Raw genomic sequence first — 21,747 nt, 5'->3', positions numbered from 1 at the left:
AATGACAGGGGTGCCCTACCTCCGAGACGAGCCAATAGTCCAAGAAGGGTGTCCACTCACCACTGGGCACCCTCAGATCAATCTTGTTGCAGAAGTCAGTGTAGCAGCAATGGGTGTTGCGCAGATCCTCGGAGCTCAGGCAGTAGAAGGGCTTCCCCGCAGGGACCAGCTCCACTTTGGGGATGCAGGTGCGCACATGGTGCTCCATGCCATCCAGGTTGAATATGGAGACCATGCAGGCCCCGTCTGTTTCACATGTGTAGTTGGCTTGTAGGCAGCTGGTGCATGCACACAGCAGAGCTGCAGGAAATTGGGGAGCAGACATTGACATCAACGGTGAGATCTTATCCTGCCTTTTTTCCAGACTTAGAACATAATCCCTTCGCATACTTGATGTTCCAAAATAAGGAGCTTTTATAGAGACAAGGCCAGAAAGATGATATCATCAATGGGGGCACAATCTTTTCACCTGTTTATTCAGCTCACAAACAAGGCTTTTGATGTCCCCACCTTTTTTTTTTTCCTTTAAGTGTTCCATTTTAGGCCTATAGAAACTACCTTTTTGAACTTTGCCTTAAGATTTATTATAAATTATTTTGTGGCTGGGAAAGACATCTTCCCTTAAGGTTAGATGCCTGAGGATGAAAGGAAGGCACCTTCCTTTGGAGACTATAGGGCCCTCCCTCCGCCCCCCCCAAACCATCCAGGGCCCCTTGGAGGCATCATCAGCCCCATCTCCCTCCCCTGGCGCTCTGCACGTTTCCTGAATGCAGTATGCATGCTCTCACACATGCTGGGGCTGCAATGCTTTTTTTCCTGGCTAATTTTCACAACTCCTTTAACACTTTGCTTCAACGTCACTTCCTTTAAAAAGCTTCCCCTAGCCAGTTCAACACCCTCCTCCTCCTTTTAGTCTATGCCAGGTGCCCCTCTCATGAGAAGCAAAAAGAACATCCTCCAAAGAGGATAATATTAGTGCCCACCTTGTCAAATTATTGCAAGGATTAAACGAGCTAATGCATAAAAAGTGCTCAGTAAATTTAACCCACACAGAAAGGCCCTGGATATCACATACATAAATAAATAAATATTTTCAAATAGATAGCATATGCAATCATCTCCAGGACTAATGAGTTTTGCTGGGTGTGTATTATACATATGTGTGCACTGTTGACAGGAAATTACTGTAAATGAATTTGGCGCCTTTGAAAGCCAGTTCGGCAGCCCTGGAATTTGAAATCCTTTATTTATCCATCTAACAAGAATAGCACAGACAGCAGCAGTTGGTTCTCCCCTACACTGTCTCCCATGAGCCTAACCTAGTCCTGACCCTCTGGGATGGGCAGGAGTGTGGCTCTGGCCCGGAGACTACTTAGGTTGGGCCTCAGGGTGCTGAATAAATCAGGGGAGGTGGTAGGGCCGACCACGCCCCAGGCTGGATACTAAGTGAACACTGTCTGGATAGCAAATGGAAATAAATCCAAATGAAGGTCCTGAAGGAAGAGACCTCCACGACCAGTCTTACGACACTTGCAGTGCTAGACTGTAAACAGTCTCTCTCCTGGCTTTTCATATTCGAAGACCGATACTATCTCAGGGTCCAACCTCTCCCTCCTCAGACGTTCTATAAATGACACAACTCCTTGCCATTCCCAAGCAAAGAACAAAGGCGCGTGCACTCGCAGGTAACGTGGAGGGTCACTGGATGGCCCGTCATTTTTTTTCAGAGTGTTTGAGCAGATCCTTTCTTCTAGGAGAAATTCCAAAACATGCAGCTACCTGCTGCCGGGCTGGGTAGCGTTGTATGTTAAAGGCAGAAAGTTTAAAGCAGGTGCCCTTTAGACTATAAGCCAAATCATAAAAAGAATTAAAAAAGTAAATTCCACCCACTTGCAATTCCAAGGCTTTTAGAAACAAGGAGGACCAAAGAACCTCATTTTTTCTCCCAAATATTTTTATTTGCTCCCTCTTTTATTCCTCTCGCTAACTTAGATCCACTCCTGCAACTCTCAGAACATGCGATCCGAAGCTCTTTTACTCACATTGGTCTCCTGACTACTCATCCTGAGAAAGCCAGTGCCCACTTCTCTGTGTGTCAGTGGGGACCTTCAGGCACAAACGGGGTCCCCAGGGAAGCACACACCTCCTAATACATGAGCTGTGACGTCTGGCGCAGAGAATAGCATTGGGTCTATTTTGGGAAGCAAGAAGGGAAAATGGACAACTCCAGGAGGGCTATTCTGAGCGCAGCAGGACACACAACCAGACCCTGGCCAAGCCGCCCTTTGAAAAAAGCTCACTTCAGAGTCGTCAATTAGCAGGCGGGACAGCCAGGAGTCTCTGATTCCAGATACTTGTTCCCCTTTCGTCGGTTCCTGGCCTCTGTCACAGTGATTCATTCTGGAGACCGAACACGCCCACACGTGGCTCATTATTTTTGGGAAGTACTTAAACAATCTTGGTGTAAGACAGGAAAGAACCAAAGTGGTGAAATCTATGCCGGACGGGCAAAGAAGGGACCCAACCGGGAGGTGGGCAGTGCAGGGCTGTGGTAAGGAACTGGGCAGGTCCCAGAACTGGCAAGGCCGCCCGGGGCCTCCGCCGCCCCATGGCCATACGGAGGCGGCCTGTGGCTGACCGCACAGCGGCCCAGGGCTGCGGCACCCTGAGAAAGGCTCCCTGCCCGCATCTGTGCCCATCTGCGTCTCTCAGAGCACGAACGAGAAGCCTGAAACAGATAGATTTTCAAGATAACCAGCGCTTCCGCCCGCGCCCCTGAAAAAGTCTTGATTGCGATCAGCAGGGCCAGGGCCCGGGCGAGGCAGCGGGACCTGAGGCTCAAATGCCAGCTCCAATATTAACCACAAGATCGTGAGCAAGTTAGTAACTTTCCTGCACCCTAGTTTCCTAATCCGCAAAGCAGGACTATTAATAATTACTTCCTAGGATGACGTGAGAGTCACATGAAATAACACTCGGCAAATAGGTGCTCGGTGACTTTCAATCCCTCCTCTCAAAGCAAGACTCAGACACGCACACACAAGCAAGACGTCGCTCTAACCGCTAATTAGGAAGTGGCAAGTCACAGCAAGACCACAGCAAGGAGCTGCCACTGGCGTCCGGCCGTGCCAGCGGCTCGTCGTGGGCTCAGGGCAGGTCCTTTCACCTCTCTCAACCTCATTTTCCTCATGATTAACCAGAAAGAAGGGGCCGAACCAGATGACCTCTAAACTCCTCCGGCTGAATGTGAATCTAGCTTTGTTTTCAAACTCATGTTATTTGGATCCCTGACCCAGCACTGGGAAGTTCTGCTCTAAGTCTTACATCCTCTTCCCCGAGCTTCAGAGACAGACATTACAGCCAGTCTCCCGCTAACGTGCGCTTCTCCCTGAAACAAGGTGAGTAGTAATAAAATCAAAAAATATCAGAAGTTACAATAAATTTACTTGTACACTAAATCACAAACCTAAATTCGATTTCTCTGAAAAGCTAAATCTAAACTGATGGTAACAGGCCTTTATGAATCTGTACCACAGTGACTCACCAGGTGAAATTGGTCTGCACACGTGGATGTAAACAATACTAAAACTCTCCTATTCCACGACTGAAGAACTATGTAGTAGAAATAACACGATTTGGAAAACCAGTCCTAGAGGAGTAACAGAATCACTCTACACACAGCCAGTTAAAAAGTGGTCGGAGGGGGAAAGTCTCACTCGCACAGCATTTTTGTAATGAGCAGGTCATCGAACTTGAATTAAATAAAGACAAACCCATTCTGGCAGGATTTGAACAGGGTTCCAAGACAGGATTAGAAGGGAGGTGGTCTGCAGCAGGACGTCAATGCAAATTTGATTCACGAGACAGGCGTTGTTTTGATGCGGGCTGACAAGCCCCAGCTTGGGCAGGCTCTGTCTGGCTGCAGGGTATGGAGGCGCTGGCGCAGCTGGGTTCCAGCAAAGACAGCCCCACTGCAGGCAAGGCAGTGGGGTTGGGGTCCCGCTCTCCTACCCAGTAGCATGAGCTGAGAGGACGCTCAGGGAGACCAGCACACAGGGCCAGGCGCACAGCCACTCCAGCAGATTTCTACCTCAGCCCACGTTCCCAGGAAGCAGTGTGTGGGTGAACGCAGCGTGCGGCCCCAACCTCAGAAGGTAAGAGGCACACAGCAAAACATCCACCTCCACCCTCGAGAGTAGAGGCCCATGGATGCTCTAAAACTTTTTTAAAGCTCCAGCACTGTGACTTTCAGCGTCTATTAACTGCTCCTTGAGGATACTGTCCCCTCTCTGAGGTGGAGTCTCAGCACACTGTCTCGCTGAGGCGCACTGAACTCAGCTCTTCCAAACGGCACCGGGCAACCTTCTAGTTTTGAGGATCCAAGACTTGGACCCAAATCACTGTGTGCGCCCTTTACTCTTCATGACTTTATAACTTGATCACAAACTGCCTCTCAGCCCTCACTTTTCCAGATAAGAGCATCCATCAGGCGAAACTGATAAGAACCACTTATTGCAACCCATGATTATTTTAATTATTCTTCCCTGGACTTCAGTCAACCCCCTACAACTTCCTTAGGATAGAACAAAGACCACAATTCTAGCCAACTCTGTTTTCTAGGGTGTGCTGTTTTCGGTTTTGTTTCTGGGAAGAAAACCGTGTATAGCTACATGGTGTCATTTCAGCAAGTCCCCACATCAGTCTGTCACGTGGGCACCACAGGCACGCGGAGCGCTAAGGCAGGAGTGGCTGCCAGCCACAGGGTAGCCTTAAAGCCCCAGGATGCTCAGGGGCGCGCAGACCGTCATCAGTAAATGGTGGTGCCACTTCTCCAACTCAAGGCTGAGACACTGGGCGCAGGATGTCCCCCCACACCACCACAGAGCTCTATGACAGGTCTCTGACCGTGTCCTTACCTGCAGCGCCACACCGCACTGACCCATCACCCTGCAAACATTACTTTTACCACCTCGGTGAGCTCTCACTCTGCGCACAGGACACTTGCTCTTGGCTGTCTGCCTACAGAGTCTCACCAGCTGCTCTGCTGTTCTTCTTCAGCCTGACACTGCTGCTGAAACCTCAAGATTTTACCATGAACTCCTTATGTCACACTGGGGGCTCTTCCAAGATAACAGAAGTGGCCCTTTACCCCGTTTTAAAAAGACAGTTCTTTGTACACAATGCAAGTCTCTTTGATCTTTTTGTTGACTTTAAAGTCGCCATCTTTACACAATTTATTAAGGTCTTTTGAAAGTCTAGATATGTCTCTTGGTTCCCCTTATACTTATATGTATTTTTTTTTCTCCTAAAAAAAAAGGGAGGGGAGCTCCAAATTATTAGACTCTCTGGGTCTTAGAGAAACCACACGCCACCTCCCAAACAAAGGGTGAGATTTTCTTGGGTTCATTAGCACTAACCTTTATTACAGATCCCACCCTCATAGCAACCACGATCTCCCTGCAAATCTCTTGTTACGGGATAGGAATAACCAGTCAATCTAACCGCTGAACAGCCATTTGAAGAAACAGACTGCTCCATTCACCTTTGCATCCCCAGGGTTGGGCCAGTAGGTCCACACTAAACAAAAAATGGTCATTTACTATGATAATCTTAAAATCTTTCAGGCTGGAGGAAAAACAGTATTGTTCCAGTTATGGCCACATAACAAATTACCCCAAAGCGAAGTGGCATAAAATCACCACTTACATGCGCGTAGGTTCTGTGGGTCAGGAATTTGGGCAGAGACAGTTTGTCTCTATTTCATAGTGTCTGGGGGTTTCAGATGGAATATTCGAGGGCTGGGGGCTTAATCACTCACACTTGGCAGCTGATGCTGGCTTGTGGCTGGGACCTTGGTTCCTCTTCACAAGACCTTTCCCAAGTAGTCCCTCTGTGTGGGTTAGCCTAAGCTCCTCACAGCATGAGAGCTGGCTTCTCTGAAGCAAGGCCTCCAGAGGAGTGAATTATGCAGAAACTGTATCCTTTTTATAGCCTCAGAAGTCACATAGCATCTCATCCCCTACGCTCTATAGGTGGAAGCAATAAAGCTTCATCCACATTCAAGGGGGGGAAGCACAGACACCACCTGTTAGAGAGGATGTCAAAGTCCAATTATAAGATGAACACGTGGAATGGGAGATAGAGTTGCAGTCATTAGGAAAATACATTCTGCAACAAAGATCTAGCTCTTTAATCAAGCCCAAAATACTCTGTATATTTATCCATTTATTGTAAACTCCCATTTATTGGAACTAAGTATGAACACAGGGTTGGTCTTAATCCCTTAAGCACCTCGAGAGGTTGCTACCTAAGATATCCAGTTCAAGAGAATTTGGGGGGGTGTATTTTTAAAGGATGCTTCTCAATAAAAATAGAGGAAATTATTTTTTTTCCTTATTTCTCTGCTGGCTCCTCTATCACGGAGAGCACCTTTAGGGAGACATAATTACACAGTGATTAATAGCCAGGCTCTGAGGTCAGACAGCCCAAGTTGGAATCCTGGCTCCATTACTTCCAAGCTGAGCAACATTGGGCAAGTTCCTGAAGCTCGCCAGCCTCAGCTGCCCAAATACGAAATGGGGCTAACAGAACCTCCTTCACAGCTCTGAGGAGTACAAGGCTAAGAGCAGAGCTCTTAGCAAAGTGCCCACACAGTGACACTGACTCTGCACAAGACAGCCCCACCACTCTCCGTGACTCCACAGGTCTCCCGAACCTTCAAGGCTTTCAAATTCCTGCAATTTCTTTTATTAGTGATAGTAGAATCTTCTGCAGTAATTTATATTTTAAGTTGTCCAGCCTACCACAATATATCATACCTAAACATAATGGACACAGTCTTAACAATCAGTATTTCCAATGTTTAAATAAAATGTTCTCTATTGTCCCCAAACACTTTAAATGAGGTCCTTTTGCTACACTGGGTGGCAGGTCTCTTAAGTCTCTCTCAGTCTCTAGGCTTCCCCTTAGTTGTGGTATTTTTTTCCTCACAAATTATTTGTTGAAGAGGCCAAGCCATTTGTCGTGCTGTGTACCATAGTCTGTGTTTTGTTGACTAACTCTGTGGTAGCATTCACACGTCCCTCTCTCCCCGTATTTTCTATAAACTAGTTGTTAGTTCTGACTCAGGTTCAAATTTTTATCTGTAATATTCACAAATGGTGAGGACAGCTGACTCTTGAACAATGTGCACTAACCGGCACACAGTTGAAAATTTATGTGTAATTTTCAACTCCACCAAAACTATAGTCATCCCTTGGTATCCACGGAGGGTCACAAAAGAAATCTGTATGTCCTCTCATTAAAAATTTTTTCAGACACCAGACATATAGAATGCAGAGGCTGAAAGCTCCCTTATCTGCTGCCTCAGAGATAATTACTATTACACGTTTCATGTATTTCCTCCAGGGTTTCTTATGTGGACTATTTAAGGAATTTTGTTTTGCAACACTGGTAATGATACCAAAAGAGCTGAGAACCCGAATTGTCCAACACAGATTAAAATTACATATGATCTATGAGATTCACTGCAATCTCTATAAAAACCCCAAATGGTCTTTTTTACAGAAATGAAAAACTGATCCTAAAATTCAGATGGAATGGCAAGCGATCCAGAATAAGCAATATGAACTGGGGGGACCGGAGGAAAGAACAAAGTTGGAGACTTACACTTTCTGATTTCAAAACTTTCTACAAAGTTACAGTTATCAGAAGTGTGGCACTGGCGTAAGTACACACATATAAATAAATGGAACAGAATTGAAATTCCAGGAATAAACCTATACATCTACGACCAACAGATTTTTGAAAACTGTCGAGGACATTCAGAGGGAAACACTAGTCTTCACCAAATGGCACCGGACAACTGGCCCGAGAATGAAGTCAGACCCTGACCAAACTAAAATTAACTCAAAATGGATCAAAGACCTAAACATAAAAGTTAAAACTTAGGTTCTAAAACTTCTAAACTTTAAAGAAGAAAACGGGGAAATATCCATGTCTTTGAACTTGGCAAAGGTCTTAGATATCACACACACACACACAAAAACAGAAGCATCTAAAGAAAAATAAATTGGAGGGCCTCCCCAGTGGCGCAAGCGGTTGAGCGCTGGGTTACGAAGCTGCCCGCAGCCTCTGCAGCACCAGTTCGATCCCAGGCTGCTCGCCAGCCATGGGAGGAGGGTCCCACATGGCCGCAGACCTCTCCTGCCACCCACTGCTCCCCTCAGCAGTGTACTTCGGTCCTTCTGCCTGCTCTGCTCCCCGCTCTGGCTCTGGTGAATTCTCTCACCCTCCCGCGCTTCTGACTGTACCCAGTGCTTGTACAAATAAATAAATAAATAAATAAATAAATCTAAAAATAATAATAATAAATAAATTGGAGTTCATCAAAATTAAAAACTTGTGCATCAAAGGATAATATCAAGAGTGAAAATACAACCTAGAAAATGGGAGAAAATATTTGCAAAACATACATCTAACAATGATTTAATATCCAGAATATATAAAGAACTCTTACAACTCAGCAAAAAACCATTTTTAAAAAATGAGCAAGGACCTGAACAGACATTTCTCTAGAGATGATATACAAATGAGAACAGGCCCATGAAAAACTGTTCAACATCACCTCAAGTACAAATGAATTTCAAATTCAAATGCAAATCAAAACAACCACGAGATGCCACCTCACACCATCAGGAAGGCCAGGGAGCGGCCAGGGCTGGGGAAGACCCAAGAGACACTGGGACGGCACACGGTAACTGTCGTAGGGTCGTTCATGATGCAGCCGCTGTGGAAGAGTCTGATGGTTCCTTAGTAGATTAAATACAGAATTACCACATAATCCAGCAATTCCATTCCACGGTACCCCAAAAGATTCAAAATAATAAACAGACAAAAATGAATGTTCATAACAGCTCTACTCACAAAGGTCAAAAGGTGGAAACTGCCCGAGTGCCTATTAAACAACGGCTGGATGGAACAACGCGTGGCGTCTGCACACAGTAACTACTCAAGTGCACAATATGATGAACATTGAAGAAAACACGTAATGTGTGATTCCCTTCCTATGAAATATCCAGAAAGCATATTAATGGCTGGGTGAGGGGGTGGGGAGTCACTGCTTAAAGGACTATAAAGTTTCCTTTGGGATAAAAAAAAAAGTTCTTGATGGGACAGTGGGTACAATTAATAACAATATGAAAACCCTTAGCATCGCTGAATTGGACACGTTAAAGCGTTTAAAAAATACCACAAATCCATATTTGTAAAACAATATTTATAATGTAATCTCAATTATAAAAACCAAAACAACCAAAAACCTAACATAAGCACAGAAAAAACAAACAAACTGGAGGTACAGCTTCCCTTCTGACTCTCTAGGCCCGCCAAGACGCCCATCCCGAGGGGGGAATCAGTGTCCCCTCTTCACCAGCTTCTTGCTGGGAGCCAGCGCAGCGCCCAGAAGGTAAGTAACACTGTAGTTAAGACAGGGAAGGGGGCTCTGTCAGAGTGGCTCAGCTTTTATCCATTTTATATCCATTTCTACATTTTCATTTTAAAAGGGATCCGCTGCCTTAGAGACAGAAAGGAAAAAGAACAACATTGCTCAGTAACTACTGATCTACACAACTGCCGAAGTATTTATGAAAATCCTGAATTAGGTGAGAAAATGGAAGTGTTGGTGCGAAGCCATCCTATCATAGAGGCGATGCCTGGTTCTCCTGGAGTGGGCGGTGGGTGAAGGTGAAGGAAAAATAAATGGGAACTGACACTGTAGCAGCAGCCAAAGTGCTAACTACCCTAAGAAGAAATACTTCCCAGCATTAAAGGAAAGCAATCCGATCGTACTGGTAAAAAGACCAGTTCCATTTTCACCCATCATACTCATCAAAATTAGAGTTTAAAAATACATTAAACAGAAAACCCAAAAAGTACCCAAGAGCATTAAGTCAAATTTTACACGTGAGTTGGTGGTACCCAAAAGAACCTAAAATATGTACTGGTAAAAAAAAAAACTTATGAAAAAAATACATAAATGATTTAATAAAGGAAGCTATTTGTATGAGGAGGGAAAAAACCCCCACTGATTTAACAATAAGACACTTGATAAACTTGGCATTTAATTGCAATCTGGAAAAAGGTCTCAGAATGGGGTTTGCAGAAGAAAAAGGTGTTTAAAAAGCCAGCTCCACACTATATCTATTCTACAAACTGCCTTTCTGACATTCTACTTGGAGACAAACCCAACCCTAGAGAGCTGTTTAAACAAGTTCACCCTCAAGCCTCAGGTCTAGAGAATGAAAGCTTTGTTCTCACTCAAAAGAGACGTTTGATGTTTATGCTAAGGAGACCTGTCACTGCAACTTAATTTATGGCTGACTGTAAAGACCTGAACATCTAGCGAGGACCCACCTGTTGCCCAGGAGAACGTCACAGTAAAACTGCAATGAGTGACATCGCTATGACAAAGCAAGTTCAAGGTTCCCAGGGCCCAGGTGCACAGACCCAGCCAGCACAGACTATCCACCCAACCTGGTATTTCACCTTCACTCACTTTATAACCAACACACATAACTACTCTACGTTTTCTCTTTGTTGCACTTAAACAGACACATTCATGGCTCAGTAGGGCAGGGGAGGCTATTAATCAGAGGTGTGTTGCGTTTGCTTCCTGACCTATTTAGCATACTATGAGTGAGAGGAGTTGGTATACATCGCAGCTTCCGGTGAGAAGAGGGGTAGGAATGATTGTTTCAGGCAACTGGGCCAATGGAGGAGGAAAAAAAAAATCAGCAGGGCTGAGATTAAAACTAATGAGACTGAGTTCAAGTTCATTTGGCCGGAATTAAATGGGGTAGGTGGTAGAATAAACAGAGATGAAAGAAGGGAGATTATGATGTTCCAAACAACTCACAAATGTTTGCAGCATTTTTGAGAGGCTTGGATAAAAAGAGTATATAGAGAAGAAAATAAAGTTACAGCAGGACAGAACTGGAATTATTTACCTAGGAGTTTGCTGAGAGGATGGAAAAGAAATGAATTAATTCAATTAAACAGATGTATTAAGTACTTAAAATATGCAAGGCTCTGTGACAGGACAAGGCCATATAAAGAATAAACCAGTTTCTAGTATCAATTTTTAGGGGACAGGGGGTGGCAGAACAGGAAGAGCAGACAACTACAAATGAATGTGAACCTCTATACTACCAATAAGAGCCACAGAGAAAAGCAGAGAGAATGAAATCCTTGACAGGGGGAAGGCAGGACAAAAGTCTCACACGGGAGGATGTTGCATCTGGCTAGGAAGAGAAGGTCAAGGTCATGAAACATACAAGGCATATTAGGTCCAAAGTAAATGGACAGATGCAACAATGCCAAGGTCCCAGCCAGGGACAAGGGCACAGGGAGATTAGATCAGATGAAACTCAATGGGTACAGTATTTAGTATTTAGAGTATTTAGGGGGGGGGGTGTGTGCTTAACCATTCTATACACTTTTATAAACGGGGTAGGAGCACCTCAGAGAATAGCTGTGTAAATGATGTAACACAAATGCCTAGCATATTACTTGAGAATATAGTAAACATTCAGCAAATCAGATACTGTTATCACTGTCGTTCTAATGATGAGAAAGGTCTGAATTCTTCATAGTTTTGCGGTTGTTCCAACAAGTCAATTTGTGTGTAAACCTCTAAAGGCAAGGACTCAGTATCCCTCTCCACATTCGGCTTAATCCTAGGTATTAGAAAGGAATGCTGGCAGAATCCGATTCTATTTTATGTACTACAAGTGTGGGATGCGGTACACAACGATGCACACCAAGACTACACACGAGGACACTGGGAAAGGCATGGTCACAAGGACTTGCTAAAAAAATATGCCTTAATGCCAAGACCCTTCAACTCTTCAAACATCACAACCACTTAAAAAACTTCTCCCCAAAGCACTCACAATCTCTTCTCTCCCCCGAACACTCTTAAGTATCTAGGACAAGGTAACTGGCAGTGGATGACAGCCACAGGCGGTTAAAAGATGTCGCCTGTGAGGTCCAATGATGGGACCGCTGGGCCCCAGGCCTCGAGGCCCCTCAAGCCTGTCTTGGGACAGGTCTCTTGCCACCCCCCCCCCCTTTTCCTTCTTCTCCCGTCACCTCTGACTCATCACACACTCACAACCCCCCCCCCCCGCCACACACACGTTTTAAAACACCTGTTCACTCTCTCGCAGCTCTTGTGGGTCAGGAGTCCCGGCGCAGCAGGACTGATGTCAGCCAGGGCTGCTTTCCCATCTAGGGCTTTCACCTCTTCAAGCTCCCAGGTTGTTGGCAGAACCCACTGCCTTGTGGATGAAAAGCTGAGGTCCCCATATTCCTTCCACTGACAGCAGAGCACACTCTCAGCCCCTAGAGCTGGCACACAGTTCCTGGCCGCACGGCCTCTGCGGGCAGATGACACATGGATGTTTGCTTTTCCCCAAGCCAGCTGGAGCATCTCTGACCTGCTCCTCTGCATCAGCTGAGAAAGCCTCAACCTCCAGAGGGCTATCTTAATTAGGTCAGGACCACCAAGATAGCCTTCCGAGCTGCATCAACTATTTAATGGCTTAACCACATCTACAGAATCCCTTCACAGTAGTACCTAGAATCACGCTGACGGAACAGCTGGAAGGAGGTGCGTGCATACCAAGGCTAGGAATCTGGGAGGGGAGGGGAGCCAAAGGTGGGCTGTGGGAGGCAGAATCACTTTATATTTTACTTCTTTACTATCTCTCCTGCCACAAGCTAAGTTTCATGAAGGAAGGCATTTTTACCTCCGTTTGTTTACTGTTCTATCTTTAGCACCTACAACAGTGCCTGGCCCCTCAAAGGTTCTCCGTAAATCTGTGTCAAAGGACTCTTCAGATCACCACAGTAGTGCTCAAGCTATGTAAACAGACACACACCCATAAGAATGTATGCATGTATGTTTCATTTACTTACAGGTTGGAAAAGGGACTTCTAATTGTAAATCCTGAAATCAGGACTCTCTGGAATTTCACGTGAATATAATTTCATCTCTGCCACAATTATTTTGGCTTTAACAAAATACAGTTGATCTTCATTATCCGTGGGCTCCATCCATATCTGTGAATTTGCTTACTTGCAGTCCCCAAAACAATACTCTGTGTTTTGTGCTCATCTGTGGATGTGGGCAGAGTGGTGGGCCAAGACAGTGCTCTGCCTCCTTGTTTCGGCTCTCCTACTGTAAACGTGCATCCTTCCCATGACATGCTGAGTGCCAAGGCTTTGCCTTCTTGTGCCTGTTGTTGGTGATCTCACTGTTTACAGCGGTTCCCAGGAGCAATGCTGAAGTGCTACGTAGTGTCCCAGGCTCAACAAGACAGTGATGAGCCACACAGAAAGAAAACCCTTTCAGGCGGGCATTACAGTGCTGCTGGCCTTGGCAGCAGTGTTAATCAACTGTGTGTGTGTATATCAAGTCAAGTGTCTTTAAACGAAAACATACATAAAACAAAATTACGTATTGACTGACAGATGAAAACTGTGATCAGAGGCTCACAGGCACCCACCCTGTGGCACCCCTTGGAGCACTGGTCCAGCAGTCACCAATTCAGTGTGTATGTCGGCTTTACAGAACATAACTACCACAGGAACGGGGACTTGACTGTATTAGGCCTATTTTACAGATGACAGTGAAGTTGACAGAGATGGGAAATGGCAACTTCCACACTTTAGCATACTGGCCTATTTCATCTTCTTCGCTGCATTCATGACTGATGACCATGTTTATGTATTTTCAGGCTAAGCCGCTGCTAATGTCAATTCCGTAGCAGGTGGGGATTTCTGTCAAGTTGTCCTGTGTTATTCCCTATGTCAAGAATCAGTCCAGGTACATCCCCAACCAAATAAAGAAAGAAGTCATCTACATGTTATTGTATAAATATTAGAGGCAATCTGAAACTTTAAAAGGGAAAGACAGTCACTTTCATTATGATAAATACAAAATTTTTAGCAAAAACAAACAAAAAATTGCAGGCTTGGGCCTCACTCAGGGCGCAGGGGTTTAAGCACCGCACTATGAAGCAATCCGCAGCCTCTGAGGCATGAATGTGATCCCCAGCCGGCCAGGGAGCAACCCACATGGCGCTGCAGACCTCTCCTGTCTCGCCCGCTGCTCTCCTCAGCAGTGTGTTTCAGTAGATCTGCCTGCTCTGTTTCCCAGTCTGTCTCTGGTGGATCCTCTCACCCCCCCGTATCTCTGGCCTGTACCCCAGCTCTTGTATGCATAAATAAATAAATCTTTAAATTTTTATGCATACAAGAGCTGGGGTGCAGGCCAGAGATGCAAGGGGTGAGAGGATCCACCAGAGACAGAATGGGGAAAAGAACAGGCAGACTGACTGAAATACACTGCTGAGGAGAGCAGCGGGCGAGACAGGAGAGGTCTGCCTCGCCATGTGGGTTAAATCGGTTAAATCGTGCCACAACAGAGGCTGGGGATTGCTTCATAGTACGGTGCTTTAACCCCTGCACCACCAGGGAGGCCCAAAAATAAATAAATCTTTAAAAAAAAAAAATTGCAGGCTTAAGACTAAGTGGAAGAGAAGAAATTCTAAAAGAACAGCGGAGCTGCCTGAAGCAGCACTGCCTGTGAAACCCAGAGGGCAGGTCACACTGCTTGGAAACGTCACAGCCACACAGCCCCGGCAACGGCAGGGTACGGGACCACAGAGGTACGCTCTCAAACAGCATTTCTGCCCGATGCTGACACTCACCCATGGGGGGAGAAGCAAGTAGCAGAGGGACCAGACAAGAGCCAGCGCTGATGATACAGCCTGTGTGAGACGGGGAAACTGAGAAGAGCAAAATCCAAGAGCAGGTAGTCAAACCTTGCTATGAGGTAGCGCCTCAGAGTGTGAGAAATGCAAGTTAGACTGCAGGGGACTCCGGGCCTGAGATGATTCCTTAAAAGGTTCCGGCATCCCTAGTCGGAGCGGAACTGGTGGGCTGCAATGCCTGCAGCACTTCCAGCTTCAGAGGAATTGATGAGAAAGAGACCTGAGGAGTCTCTTCTTATAACCAGAGAGGAAAATGCGCTAAGACCCTCTTGTATCAACTCCTACTACAACAGACAAGCCACCCCAGAACTCAAGACAAAGAGGCGGGATTCCAGAATTAATGTTCACTGCTGCTCTGAGCAAAACTGAACAGCAAACAATAAAGATTTCAAAATTAAAACAAAAGAGGCACTTCAGTATTCTAATGTAACCTTCAAAACTAAAGAAGATCTAAATCTCCATGAGCTGAGAATTCCGTTCCACCTCAACACCCTGCACTCCTGAGTTATTAGGAGGCTAGGCGGCAATGCACAAAGCTCATGCTCCAAAATGCAACAAGCAGCTTCCACAGGACATGCTGAAAGAAGCAGAGAGCCTCATCACTCGGTACTGATTCATATTTTGGTAGCAAGGTTACAATTAGCTCACCGGTGGAGAATAAACCTATTTATAACACAGCAGTCCACCTGAAAGACACAATCATCTAAAAAGGGTTTCAGAGGAGCATGAAGTGCAGCTCCTTCCTGGAACTGCAGATCTCCAAGGTCCTTTCAGATGAAGTCCTCAGCCTAACCTTCCCGCGTTCACAGTCACCATTCTGGCCACCTCTCAGCCTCTGTGTTCTTATGTAACATTTACATAGTGCCATAAACATAACCAGAGTTGCATAAGAATTAAAACATCGCCAAACTAATAAAGTCTAAAGCAGGTCACTCCCTCCAGACTGTCTTTGATTAGCACAGGTATGCTGTCCAGTCGACAAAGCAAGTGCCTGTCAAGAGACAGAAATGACCTGGAGGAAATCTGAACCTGGCCTACAAAAATGAACAAACAAGGAGAAATGAACCACACTGAGACGTGTGGTGTTTCTATCAATGGCCAGAGTATGCTATTCTGCCCCATAAGATAAAAAGTAACCCAACATTGCTTGTTCACTGAAGTCAGAAACTGCATCTAAAAATACCTCCCAGCCAACTGGCTATCAGTAAGTCGGTCTTACAAATGTCCCAATAACAGCAACAGAGACGATTTCCTTACTTTACAGAGGGAACACCAGAGTCACAGAAAGGTTAAGTGATTTGTTCAAGGACAACCTGTCAGGGAGCGAAGTTCTGGGGCTGAAAACCAGCCTCCTCCCTCTGTTTGGCCCTAACCTTTAACCAGCATAGCCGTTTTACTATGTTTTAATCACATTTGTTCCAGGAGCCCTTTTAACAAAACTAATCAGAGCTTCTCTTTCTCTCTACAAGAGTTCACTTTCACTGTACTTCACATCCACGTCCACTCAATGAAATTATAAGACTTGGTCTAAAATTAGATTTTTGGTCTGTTCACCAAAATTCAAAATGTTCCTATCTGAACCTCAAATGTCTTCCCTGTTGCTTTTTTCTCAAGAAATAAATGAATGGCATGTTCTGATACTAACTTTACATTTTTAAACACTAGTGTGAAAACTCCAGAGCTGGGCCTTAAAACACGGCACACCTACCACACGGAGGTTGTTGATACCTGGAACTCATTCTCCTCATCACTAGCGCTCTACGAAGGCGCGGTTAATTGGCTAATAGAAACACCTATCCCTCGCTGCTCTCCTGTCAGGTCCGAGAACAGGCCTCAGGACTGTCTGGCTCTGCCTCCCCTCCTGCCCACCTAGCTGGACAAGGGGGGAGGAGAAGCAGGGGAGGAAAGCAATCAGCTTCTTGTCATCCCACAGCCTCTGTTTTCCCAGAACTGACGTTTGACTTCAAGTCTTTTGCAACAGTGGTCTCTGCAGCATGCGCTATTGGCAACTAGATGTGTCCCGGGAAAAACCGTGCTGTCTGGCCAAAAAGTTTAAAGACCTTCGAGAATGTTTGCTGGACACACAACCTAATTTCCAATTTACCAAAAAAAGAAACTAACTCCCTCTTATGCCCATCCTTACCCCAGCAAACATCCATTTTAGGAAGGTTACCAAAAGTGAACTCTAGCCCATTCAAAACCAGTTAGATATCAATGAAACCATCTTAACTTGACTCACAAGAAAATCCCCACAGATACGGCACCAAATCAACAGGAAAACGGCTGTTAAGAATCTTGTACAAAGTAGGGACAGGATACAAATTCCTATGGAATTTAAAGATTTAATCATTTTCCTTATTTAAACCCCACTGGAGATACAACAGTGCTATAGATTCCTAACACACGGCCCCAAATAACGTCCAACTCACGCCCTTCTCGAAAACCATATTCTCACCACAAATGTCAGGCCATGTGCATTCACCTTCCCCACGTCAGTCAGATCCCACCTCTGCCACAGAACAGCCAGACCCAGGAACACACACACACACACGCGCGCACACACACGCACACACGGAGGTGCAACAGAAGCAATAGCCAGTGAACAAAGACCCCACCGCACAGGCTACACTGCTGGGAGCAAATACCAAAGCTGCAGAAAATGAACTTGTTTTTGAGACTCCAAAGCGGGGTGATGTCTCTGCTTGCTGGTCTGGTTTTCTCAAGCAGCCTGAGCCCACCTGAGCAGCAGTATCCTCAGCGAGGAGGAGAGCCCAGAGCACACGCTGGCTCTCCCACTGCTGGAGGTGAGGGGCTGCTGAGAAGTCAGAGCAGCAGGCTTTGTGCATCAGGAGCGAACACAATCCCGATCCTCTCCCAGATCCATCTGTGGGTCAATAATCACTCCAATGTAACTGCCAAATATAACCTTCGTCTGCTCCCCCAATGCCAAGACGCATCTGAGGGCTCGCTTCAATTAGGAATTTGAGGGCTTCACCTACTCTTCTCAGCCCCCAACGCCTCATAAACAACACACCCAGCTGAGTGTCCCCCAGAAAGGGACCCGCCGCGGTGGAAAGGGTGGCATGGGCAGAGCACAGGCTGCGAGGGTCGGAGATAAGGGGGTGTGGGGGGTGCGTGGGGGGAAGGGCCGGGAAGCGGCTGGTGTGGGGAGGTAAATAAGAGCTGACCCCGGGCCAGGAGACAGTCCAAGGGTGGGATCTTTAAATAATCTTGGGGGTTGGAGGCAGGTTCTAGAATTTCACCTGAAAGGCATCCACAGAGTGATTAAGTGAATGGGCCCCCTGGGGTGGCGGGGGGGGGGGGGGGAGCAAACACACCTAGATGCGGCTTAACCGTTCGGGCTCCGGGCTTCGCGGGGTGAGGGGGAGCCACAGCCGAGCGCCCCGAAGGTTCAGGGGCCTGTGGGCGCCACTTCCTCCAGCAGCGTCCACGGGGCGCGCGGATCGGGGGCGGGGGGCGCCGCCCGCCCAACTCCCGGGGCTGTGCGAAGGGGCGATGCGGCGCCCTTCCCCGGAACATGGGGCTCACCAGGAGGAGAGGGAGGGGAAGCGCACCCCAAGTGCGGGACCTGAAGGGCGGGCTGGAGACCCTGCCCGCGGCGCCTCAGGTGCGCGCGGCGCTCGCCAGCCGGGGAGCCCGGGGAGCCCGGGGAGCCCGGGGAGCAGGCGCCCCCCGGCCCCGCGGGGTCGGCGGGAGGGAAGCGCCCCCAGGCGCATCTGGAGGAGGGGACGAGCCCCGCGCCCCTGGCCCCGCCGAGGAGCCGCGGCCGCGGCCCCCCAGACCCCGGGCGGGGCGCCCACACTCCCCACGGAAGATGGGGGCGCCGGGCGCGCGACCCCCGAGCGCGCCCCGAGCCCCGCTCCGCCCGCCAGGGGCTCGGGTCCCGGGGGCCCGGCGCGAGCGCGGCCCCGCAGACGGCCGCGCCCCGGGGCCCGGGAGCCGCCGAGGGGCGCCCCGCGGCCCCGCGCCCCCCGCCCGGCCATGTTGGGCGCGTGGGGAGGGGGCGCGCGGCGCCGGGACGCGGCCGGGCCTCCCCCCCGGCCGCCATCCCGCCCCCGCCGCGGGACTCACCCTGGGCCCCCCGGGGCCCGGCCCCGCCGCCGCCGGCGAGCAGGAGCACAACAAGGGGGAAGAAGGAGGAGGCTCCGGCCGACTCCGCCATAGTAACCGCCGCCGCCGCAGCCCAGCAGCGCCCCGCGCGCGCGCGCGCCCGGCGTCTCCCTCCCGCGGCCGCGCCGCCGCCCTCGCCCCCGCCCGGCGCCGGCACGTGCGCTCCCGGCGGAGCCGGCGCCGCGGCCGCCGCGCGCGCCCCCGAAGGGCGGGGCCGGGCGCGCGCGGGCGACCGCCTTAAAGGGGAGTGTCCCCGTTAAAGGGGCGGGCGGGGTTCGCGCCGCGGCCAACCTCGCCGGTGGGTGCTGGGCGAGGCGCGGGGCGGGCCCGCGCGGGACGGGCCGCCCGCGCCCTCCCCTGACCCGCGCGGCGCTGAGCGGCCTCTCTGGGCCCCGAGCCGCCCCCCCGCGTCGAGTGTGCCCGGACCCCCGCACGCGGGCCGGGGCTCGGCGTTCCTGCCCGCCTGGCCTCGAGCCCCGCGCTCTCGCCCCGGCGTCGCCGCCGCCGGCCGCGCCTCCCCGCCCGCCCGGGGCCTCAGCCGCGGGCTGGAGGCCCCACGACCTGCGTGCTCGCCCCGGGAGATGCCGCCTTCCAGAATATTCCAGGGCTCGCAGGGACAGTGCTCGATCTGAGAGAGGGTGGGGTGAGGCGCTCCCACTCGGCTGGGGAGAGCCCTTAGGGAAACGGTTTGGCTTTAGGTATCAGGGGCCTTGAAATGCACGCAGAGACCCGGTGCTGTCCCTTGTCTTCGAGAACAACGGAGTTGGGGCCTCCCTGGGGGCGCAAGGGGTTGAGCACCGCGCTATGAAGCAGTCCGCAGCCTCCGCAGCACGAGTTCGATCCCCGGCTGTCCAGGGAGCTACCCACATGGCGCGGCAGACCTCTCCTGACTCACCCGCTGCTCCCCTCAGTGGTGTATTTCAGTCAGTCTGCCTGTTCTGTTCCCCACTGTCTCTGGTGAATCCTCTCTCTCTCTCTCTCTCTCTCTCTCTCACACACACACACACACACACACACCCACGTCTCTGGCCTGTACCCCAGCTCTTGTAGGCATAAATAAAGAAATCTTAAAAAAAAAAATACTTAGGAGGGCCTCCCCGGTGGCGCAGCGGTTGAGCGCTGGGTTGCGAAGCTGCCTGCAACCTCTGCAGCCGGTTCAATCCCCGGCTGCTCCCCGGCCACCAGAGGAGGGTCCCTTACAGAGCACAGACCTCTCCTGCAGCCCGCTGCTCCCCTCAGGAGTGTACCTTGGTCCTTCTGCCTGCTCTGCTCCCCGCTCTGGCTCTGGTGAATTCTCTCACCCTCCCGCGCTTCTGACTGTACCCAGTGCTTGTATAAATAAATAAATAAATCTTTAAAAAAAAAAAAAAAGAAAAGAAAAGAAAAAATACTGAGGGGCCGCCCTGGTGGTGCAAGGGGTTAAAGCACTGCATTATGAAGCAATCTCAGACTCTGCAGCACAATTTCCATCCCCAGCCAGGCAGGGAGCTACCCACATGGTGCAGCAGACCTCTCCTGTCTCGCCCACTGCTCCCTTCAGCAGTGTATTTCAGTCGGTCTGCCTTTTCTGCTCCCTGCTCTGACTCTGGTGAATTCTCTTACCCCCCTCCCTGCAACTCTGGCCTGTACCCCAGCTCTTGTATGCATAAATAAATAAATCTTAAAAAAAATGACAGAGATGAAGACAACTATTTATGAAAAATGTTAACTGCTGCATATTTATCATTGTAAAAAACTGGAAACTTCAGTAGGTAAAAATAGAAGATTTAAATCATGCCCATACATATGATGGAACATTAGTAATTAAAATTTGTTTATAACAACTAATGATGTGACATAATGTTCATGAGATGTTAAATGAAAAAGCAAAATACAAACTAGTCACAGTGTTATTCATGTATCTATGGGGGAAAGATTGGAAGGAAATTACCCAATATTTCAGTAGTTATCACCAGAGAACTTTTTTATGTTTTAAAAAGTATTTTAGCATTTTCAAATGTTTTACAAATAAACAGGTGTTTCTCAAGTTTAAAAGAAATGCTTCTGAAACAAATTGAATCACCTGTATCTTTTTGGAAAGCTTGAAAAAGATCTTGAGATCATGCAAAGGGCAGGATCTTTGGTGCCAGTGTTGTGCATTTGAATTCTGTTCTTACTAACTGATATGAAAACTTGGGTAAGTTTTAACCTTTCTAAGCAGTTTCGTCATCTGAGATCTAGGGACTGAGGATGACCGAAGGTGTGTGTGTGTTGGGGGTGGTTGTGGTGGTGGTGGTGGTGAGGAACAAGATATTTTACCTCCCTAAAGCTGAGTTTACTCATTTGTCAAATGGAGTTGATCATTGTTCTATCTCATAGATATGTTGTGAGGATATTGTATGTAAATCACTTAGCATAGTCTCTGACACACAGGAAGTGATATAAAAAGAACAGCAATATTATGATGATGATTTGACCTTTACTACAATCCTATGAAGTGGTTGAGGCATGTCAGGGTGTGTGCAATTTATGGGTGAGGCAACTAAAACCTGGGAAGGTAAGCAACTTGCCTGATGTTTTCCTGAGCAGGTTCAGTGTAAGATGAAGTGAATGGGAGGTGAAGGCTTAGAGAGACTCATCTATTCTTTAAAAGAACTTGCCTGTGATGAGAAGGGGATATTTGGATTTCTTCAGAATGGTGCTCCAGGTTCCCTAAGCAAACCTTCAGCTGCAGAACCTTAAAATCTAGGTAAACTAGCAAGAAAGTGAAGAGTAATACTCAAATCAAAACTAAGGAAAG

At 48.2% G+C, this 21,747-nt stretch overlaps 1 protein-coding gene across 2 annotated transcripts in view; it reads right to left on the bottom strand.

The window, feature by feature from the left end:
- Window positions 1-19,020, bottom strand: part of ACVR1B (activin A receptor type 1B) — a 33,459-nt gene extending 14,439 nt beyond the window's left edge. The window contains exons 1-2 of one of the 2 annotated variants that reach the window (XM_037514774.1): window positions 18,930-19,020; window positions 61-300 (exon numbers count right to left, since the gene is read on the bottom strand). In XM_037514774.1, the coding sequence (XP_037370671.1) occupies window positions 61-300; window positions 18,930-19,020 (331 nt within the window). Of the gene's footprint in view, window positions 1-60; window positions 560-18,929 lie in introns of those variants that run through there. The other variant, XM_037514775.2, reaches the window with a different exon arrangement.
- Window positions 19,021-21,747: the final 2,727 nt, after the last annotated feature.

Source organism: Talpa occidentalis, unplaced genomic scaffold, assembly GCF_014898055.3.
Source record: "Talpa occidentalis isolate TD23 unplaced genomic scaffold, MPIMG_talOcc4v2.1 talOcc4.16, whole genome shotgun sequence".
In the NCBI taxonomy this organism is placed as follows: domain Eukaryota; kingdom Metazoa; phylum Chordata; class Mammalia; order Eulipotyphla; family Talpidae; genus Talpa; species Talpa occidentalis.
This window is presented reverse-complemented; position numbering and strand designations above follow the sequence as displayed.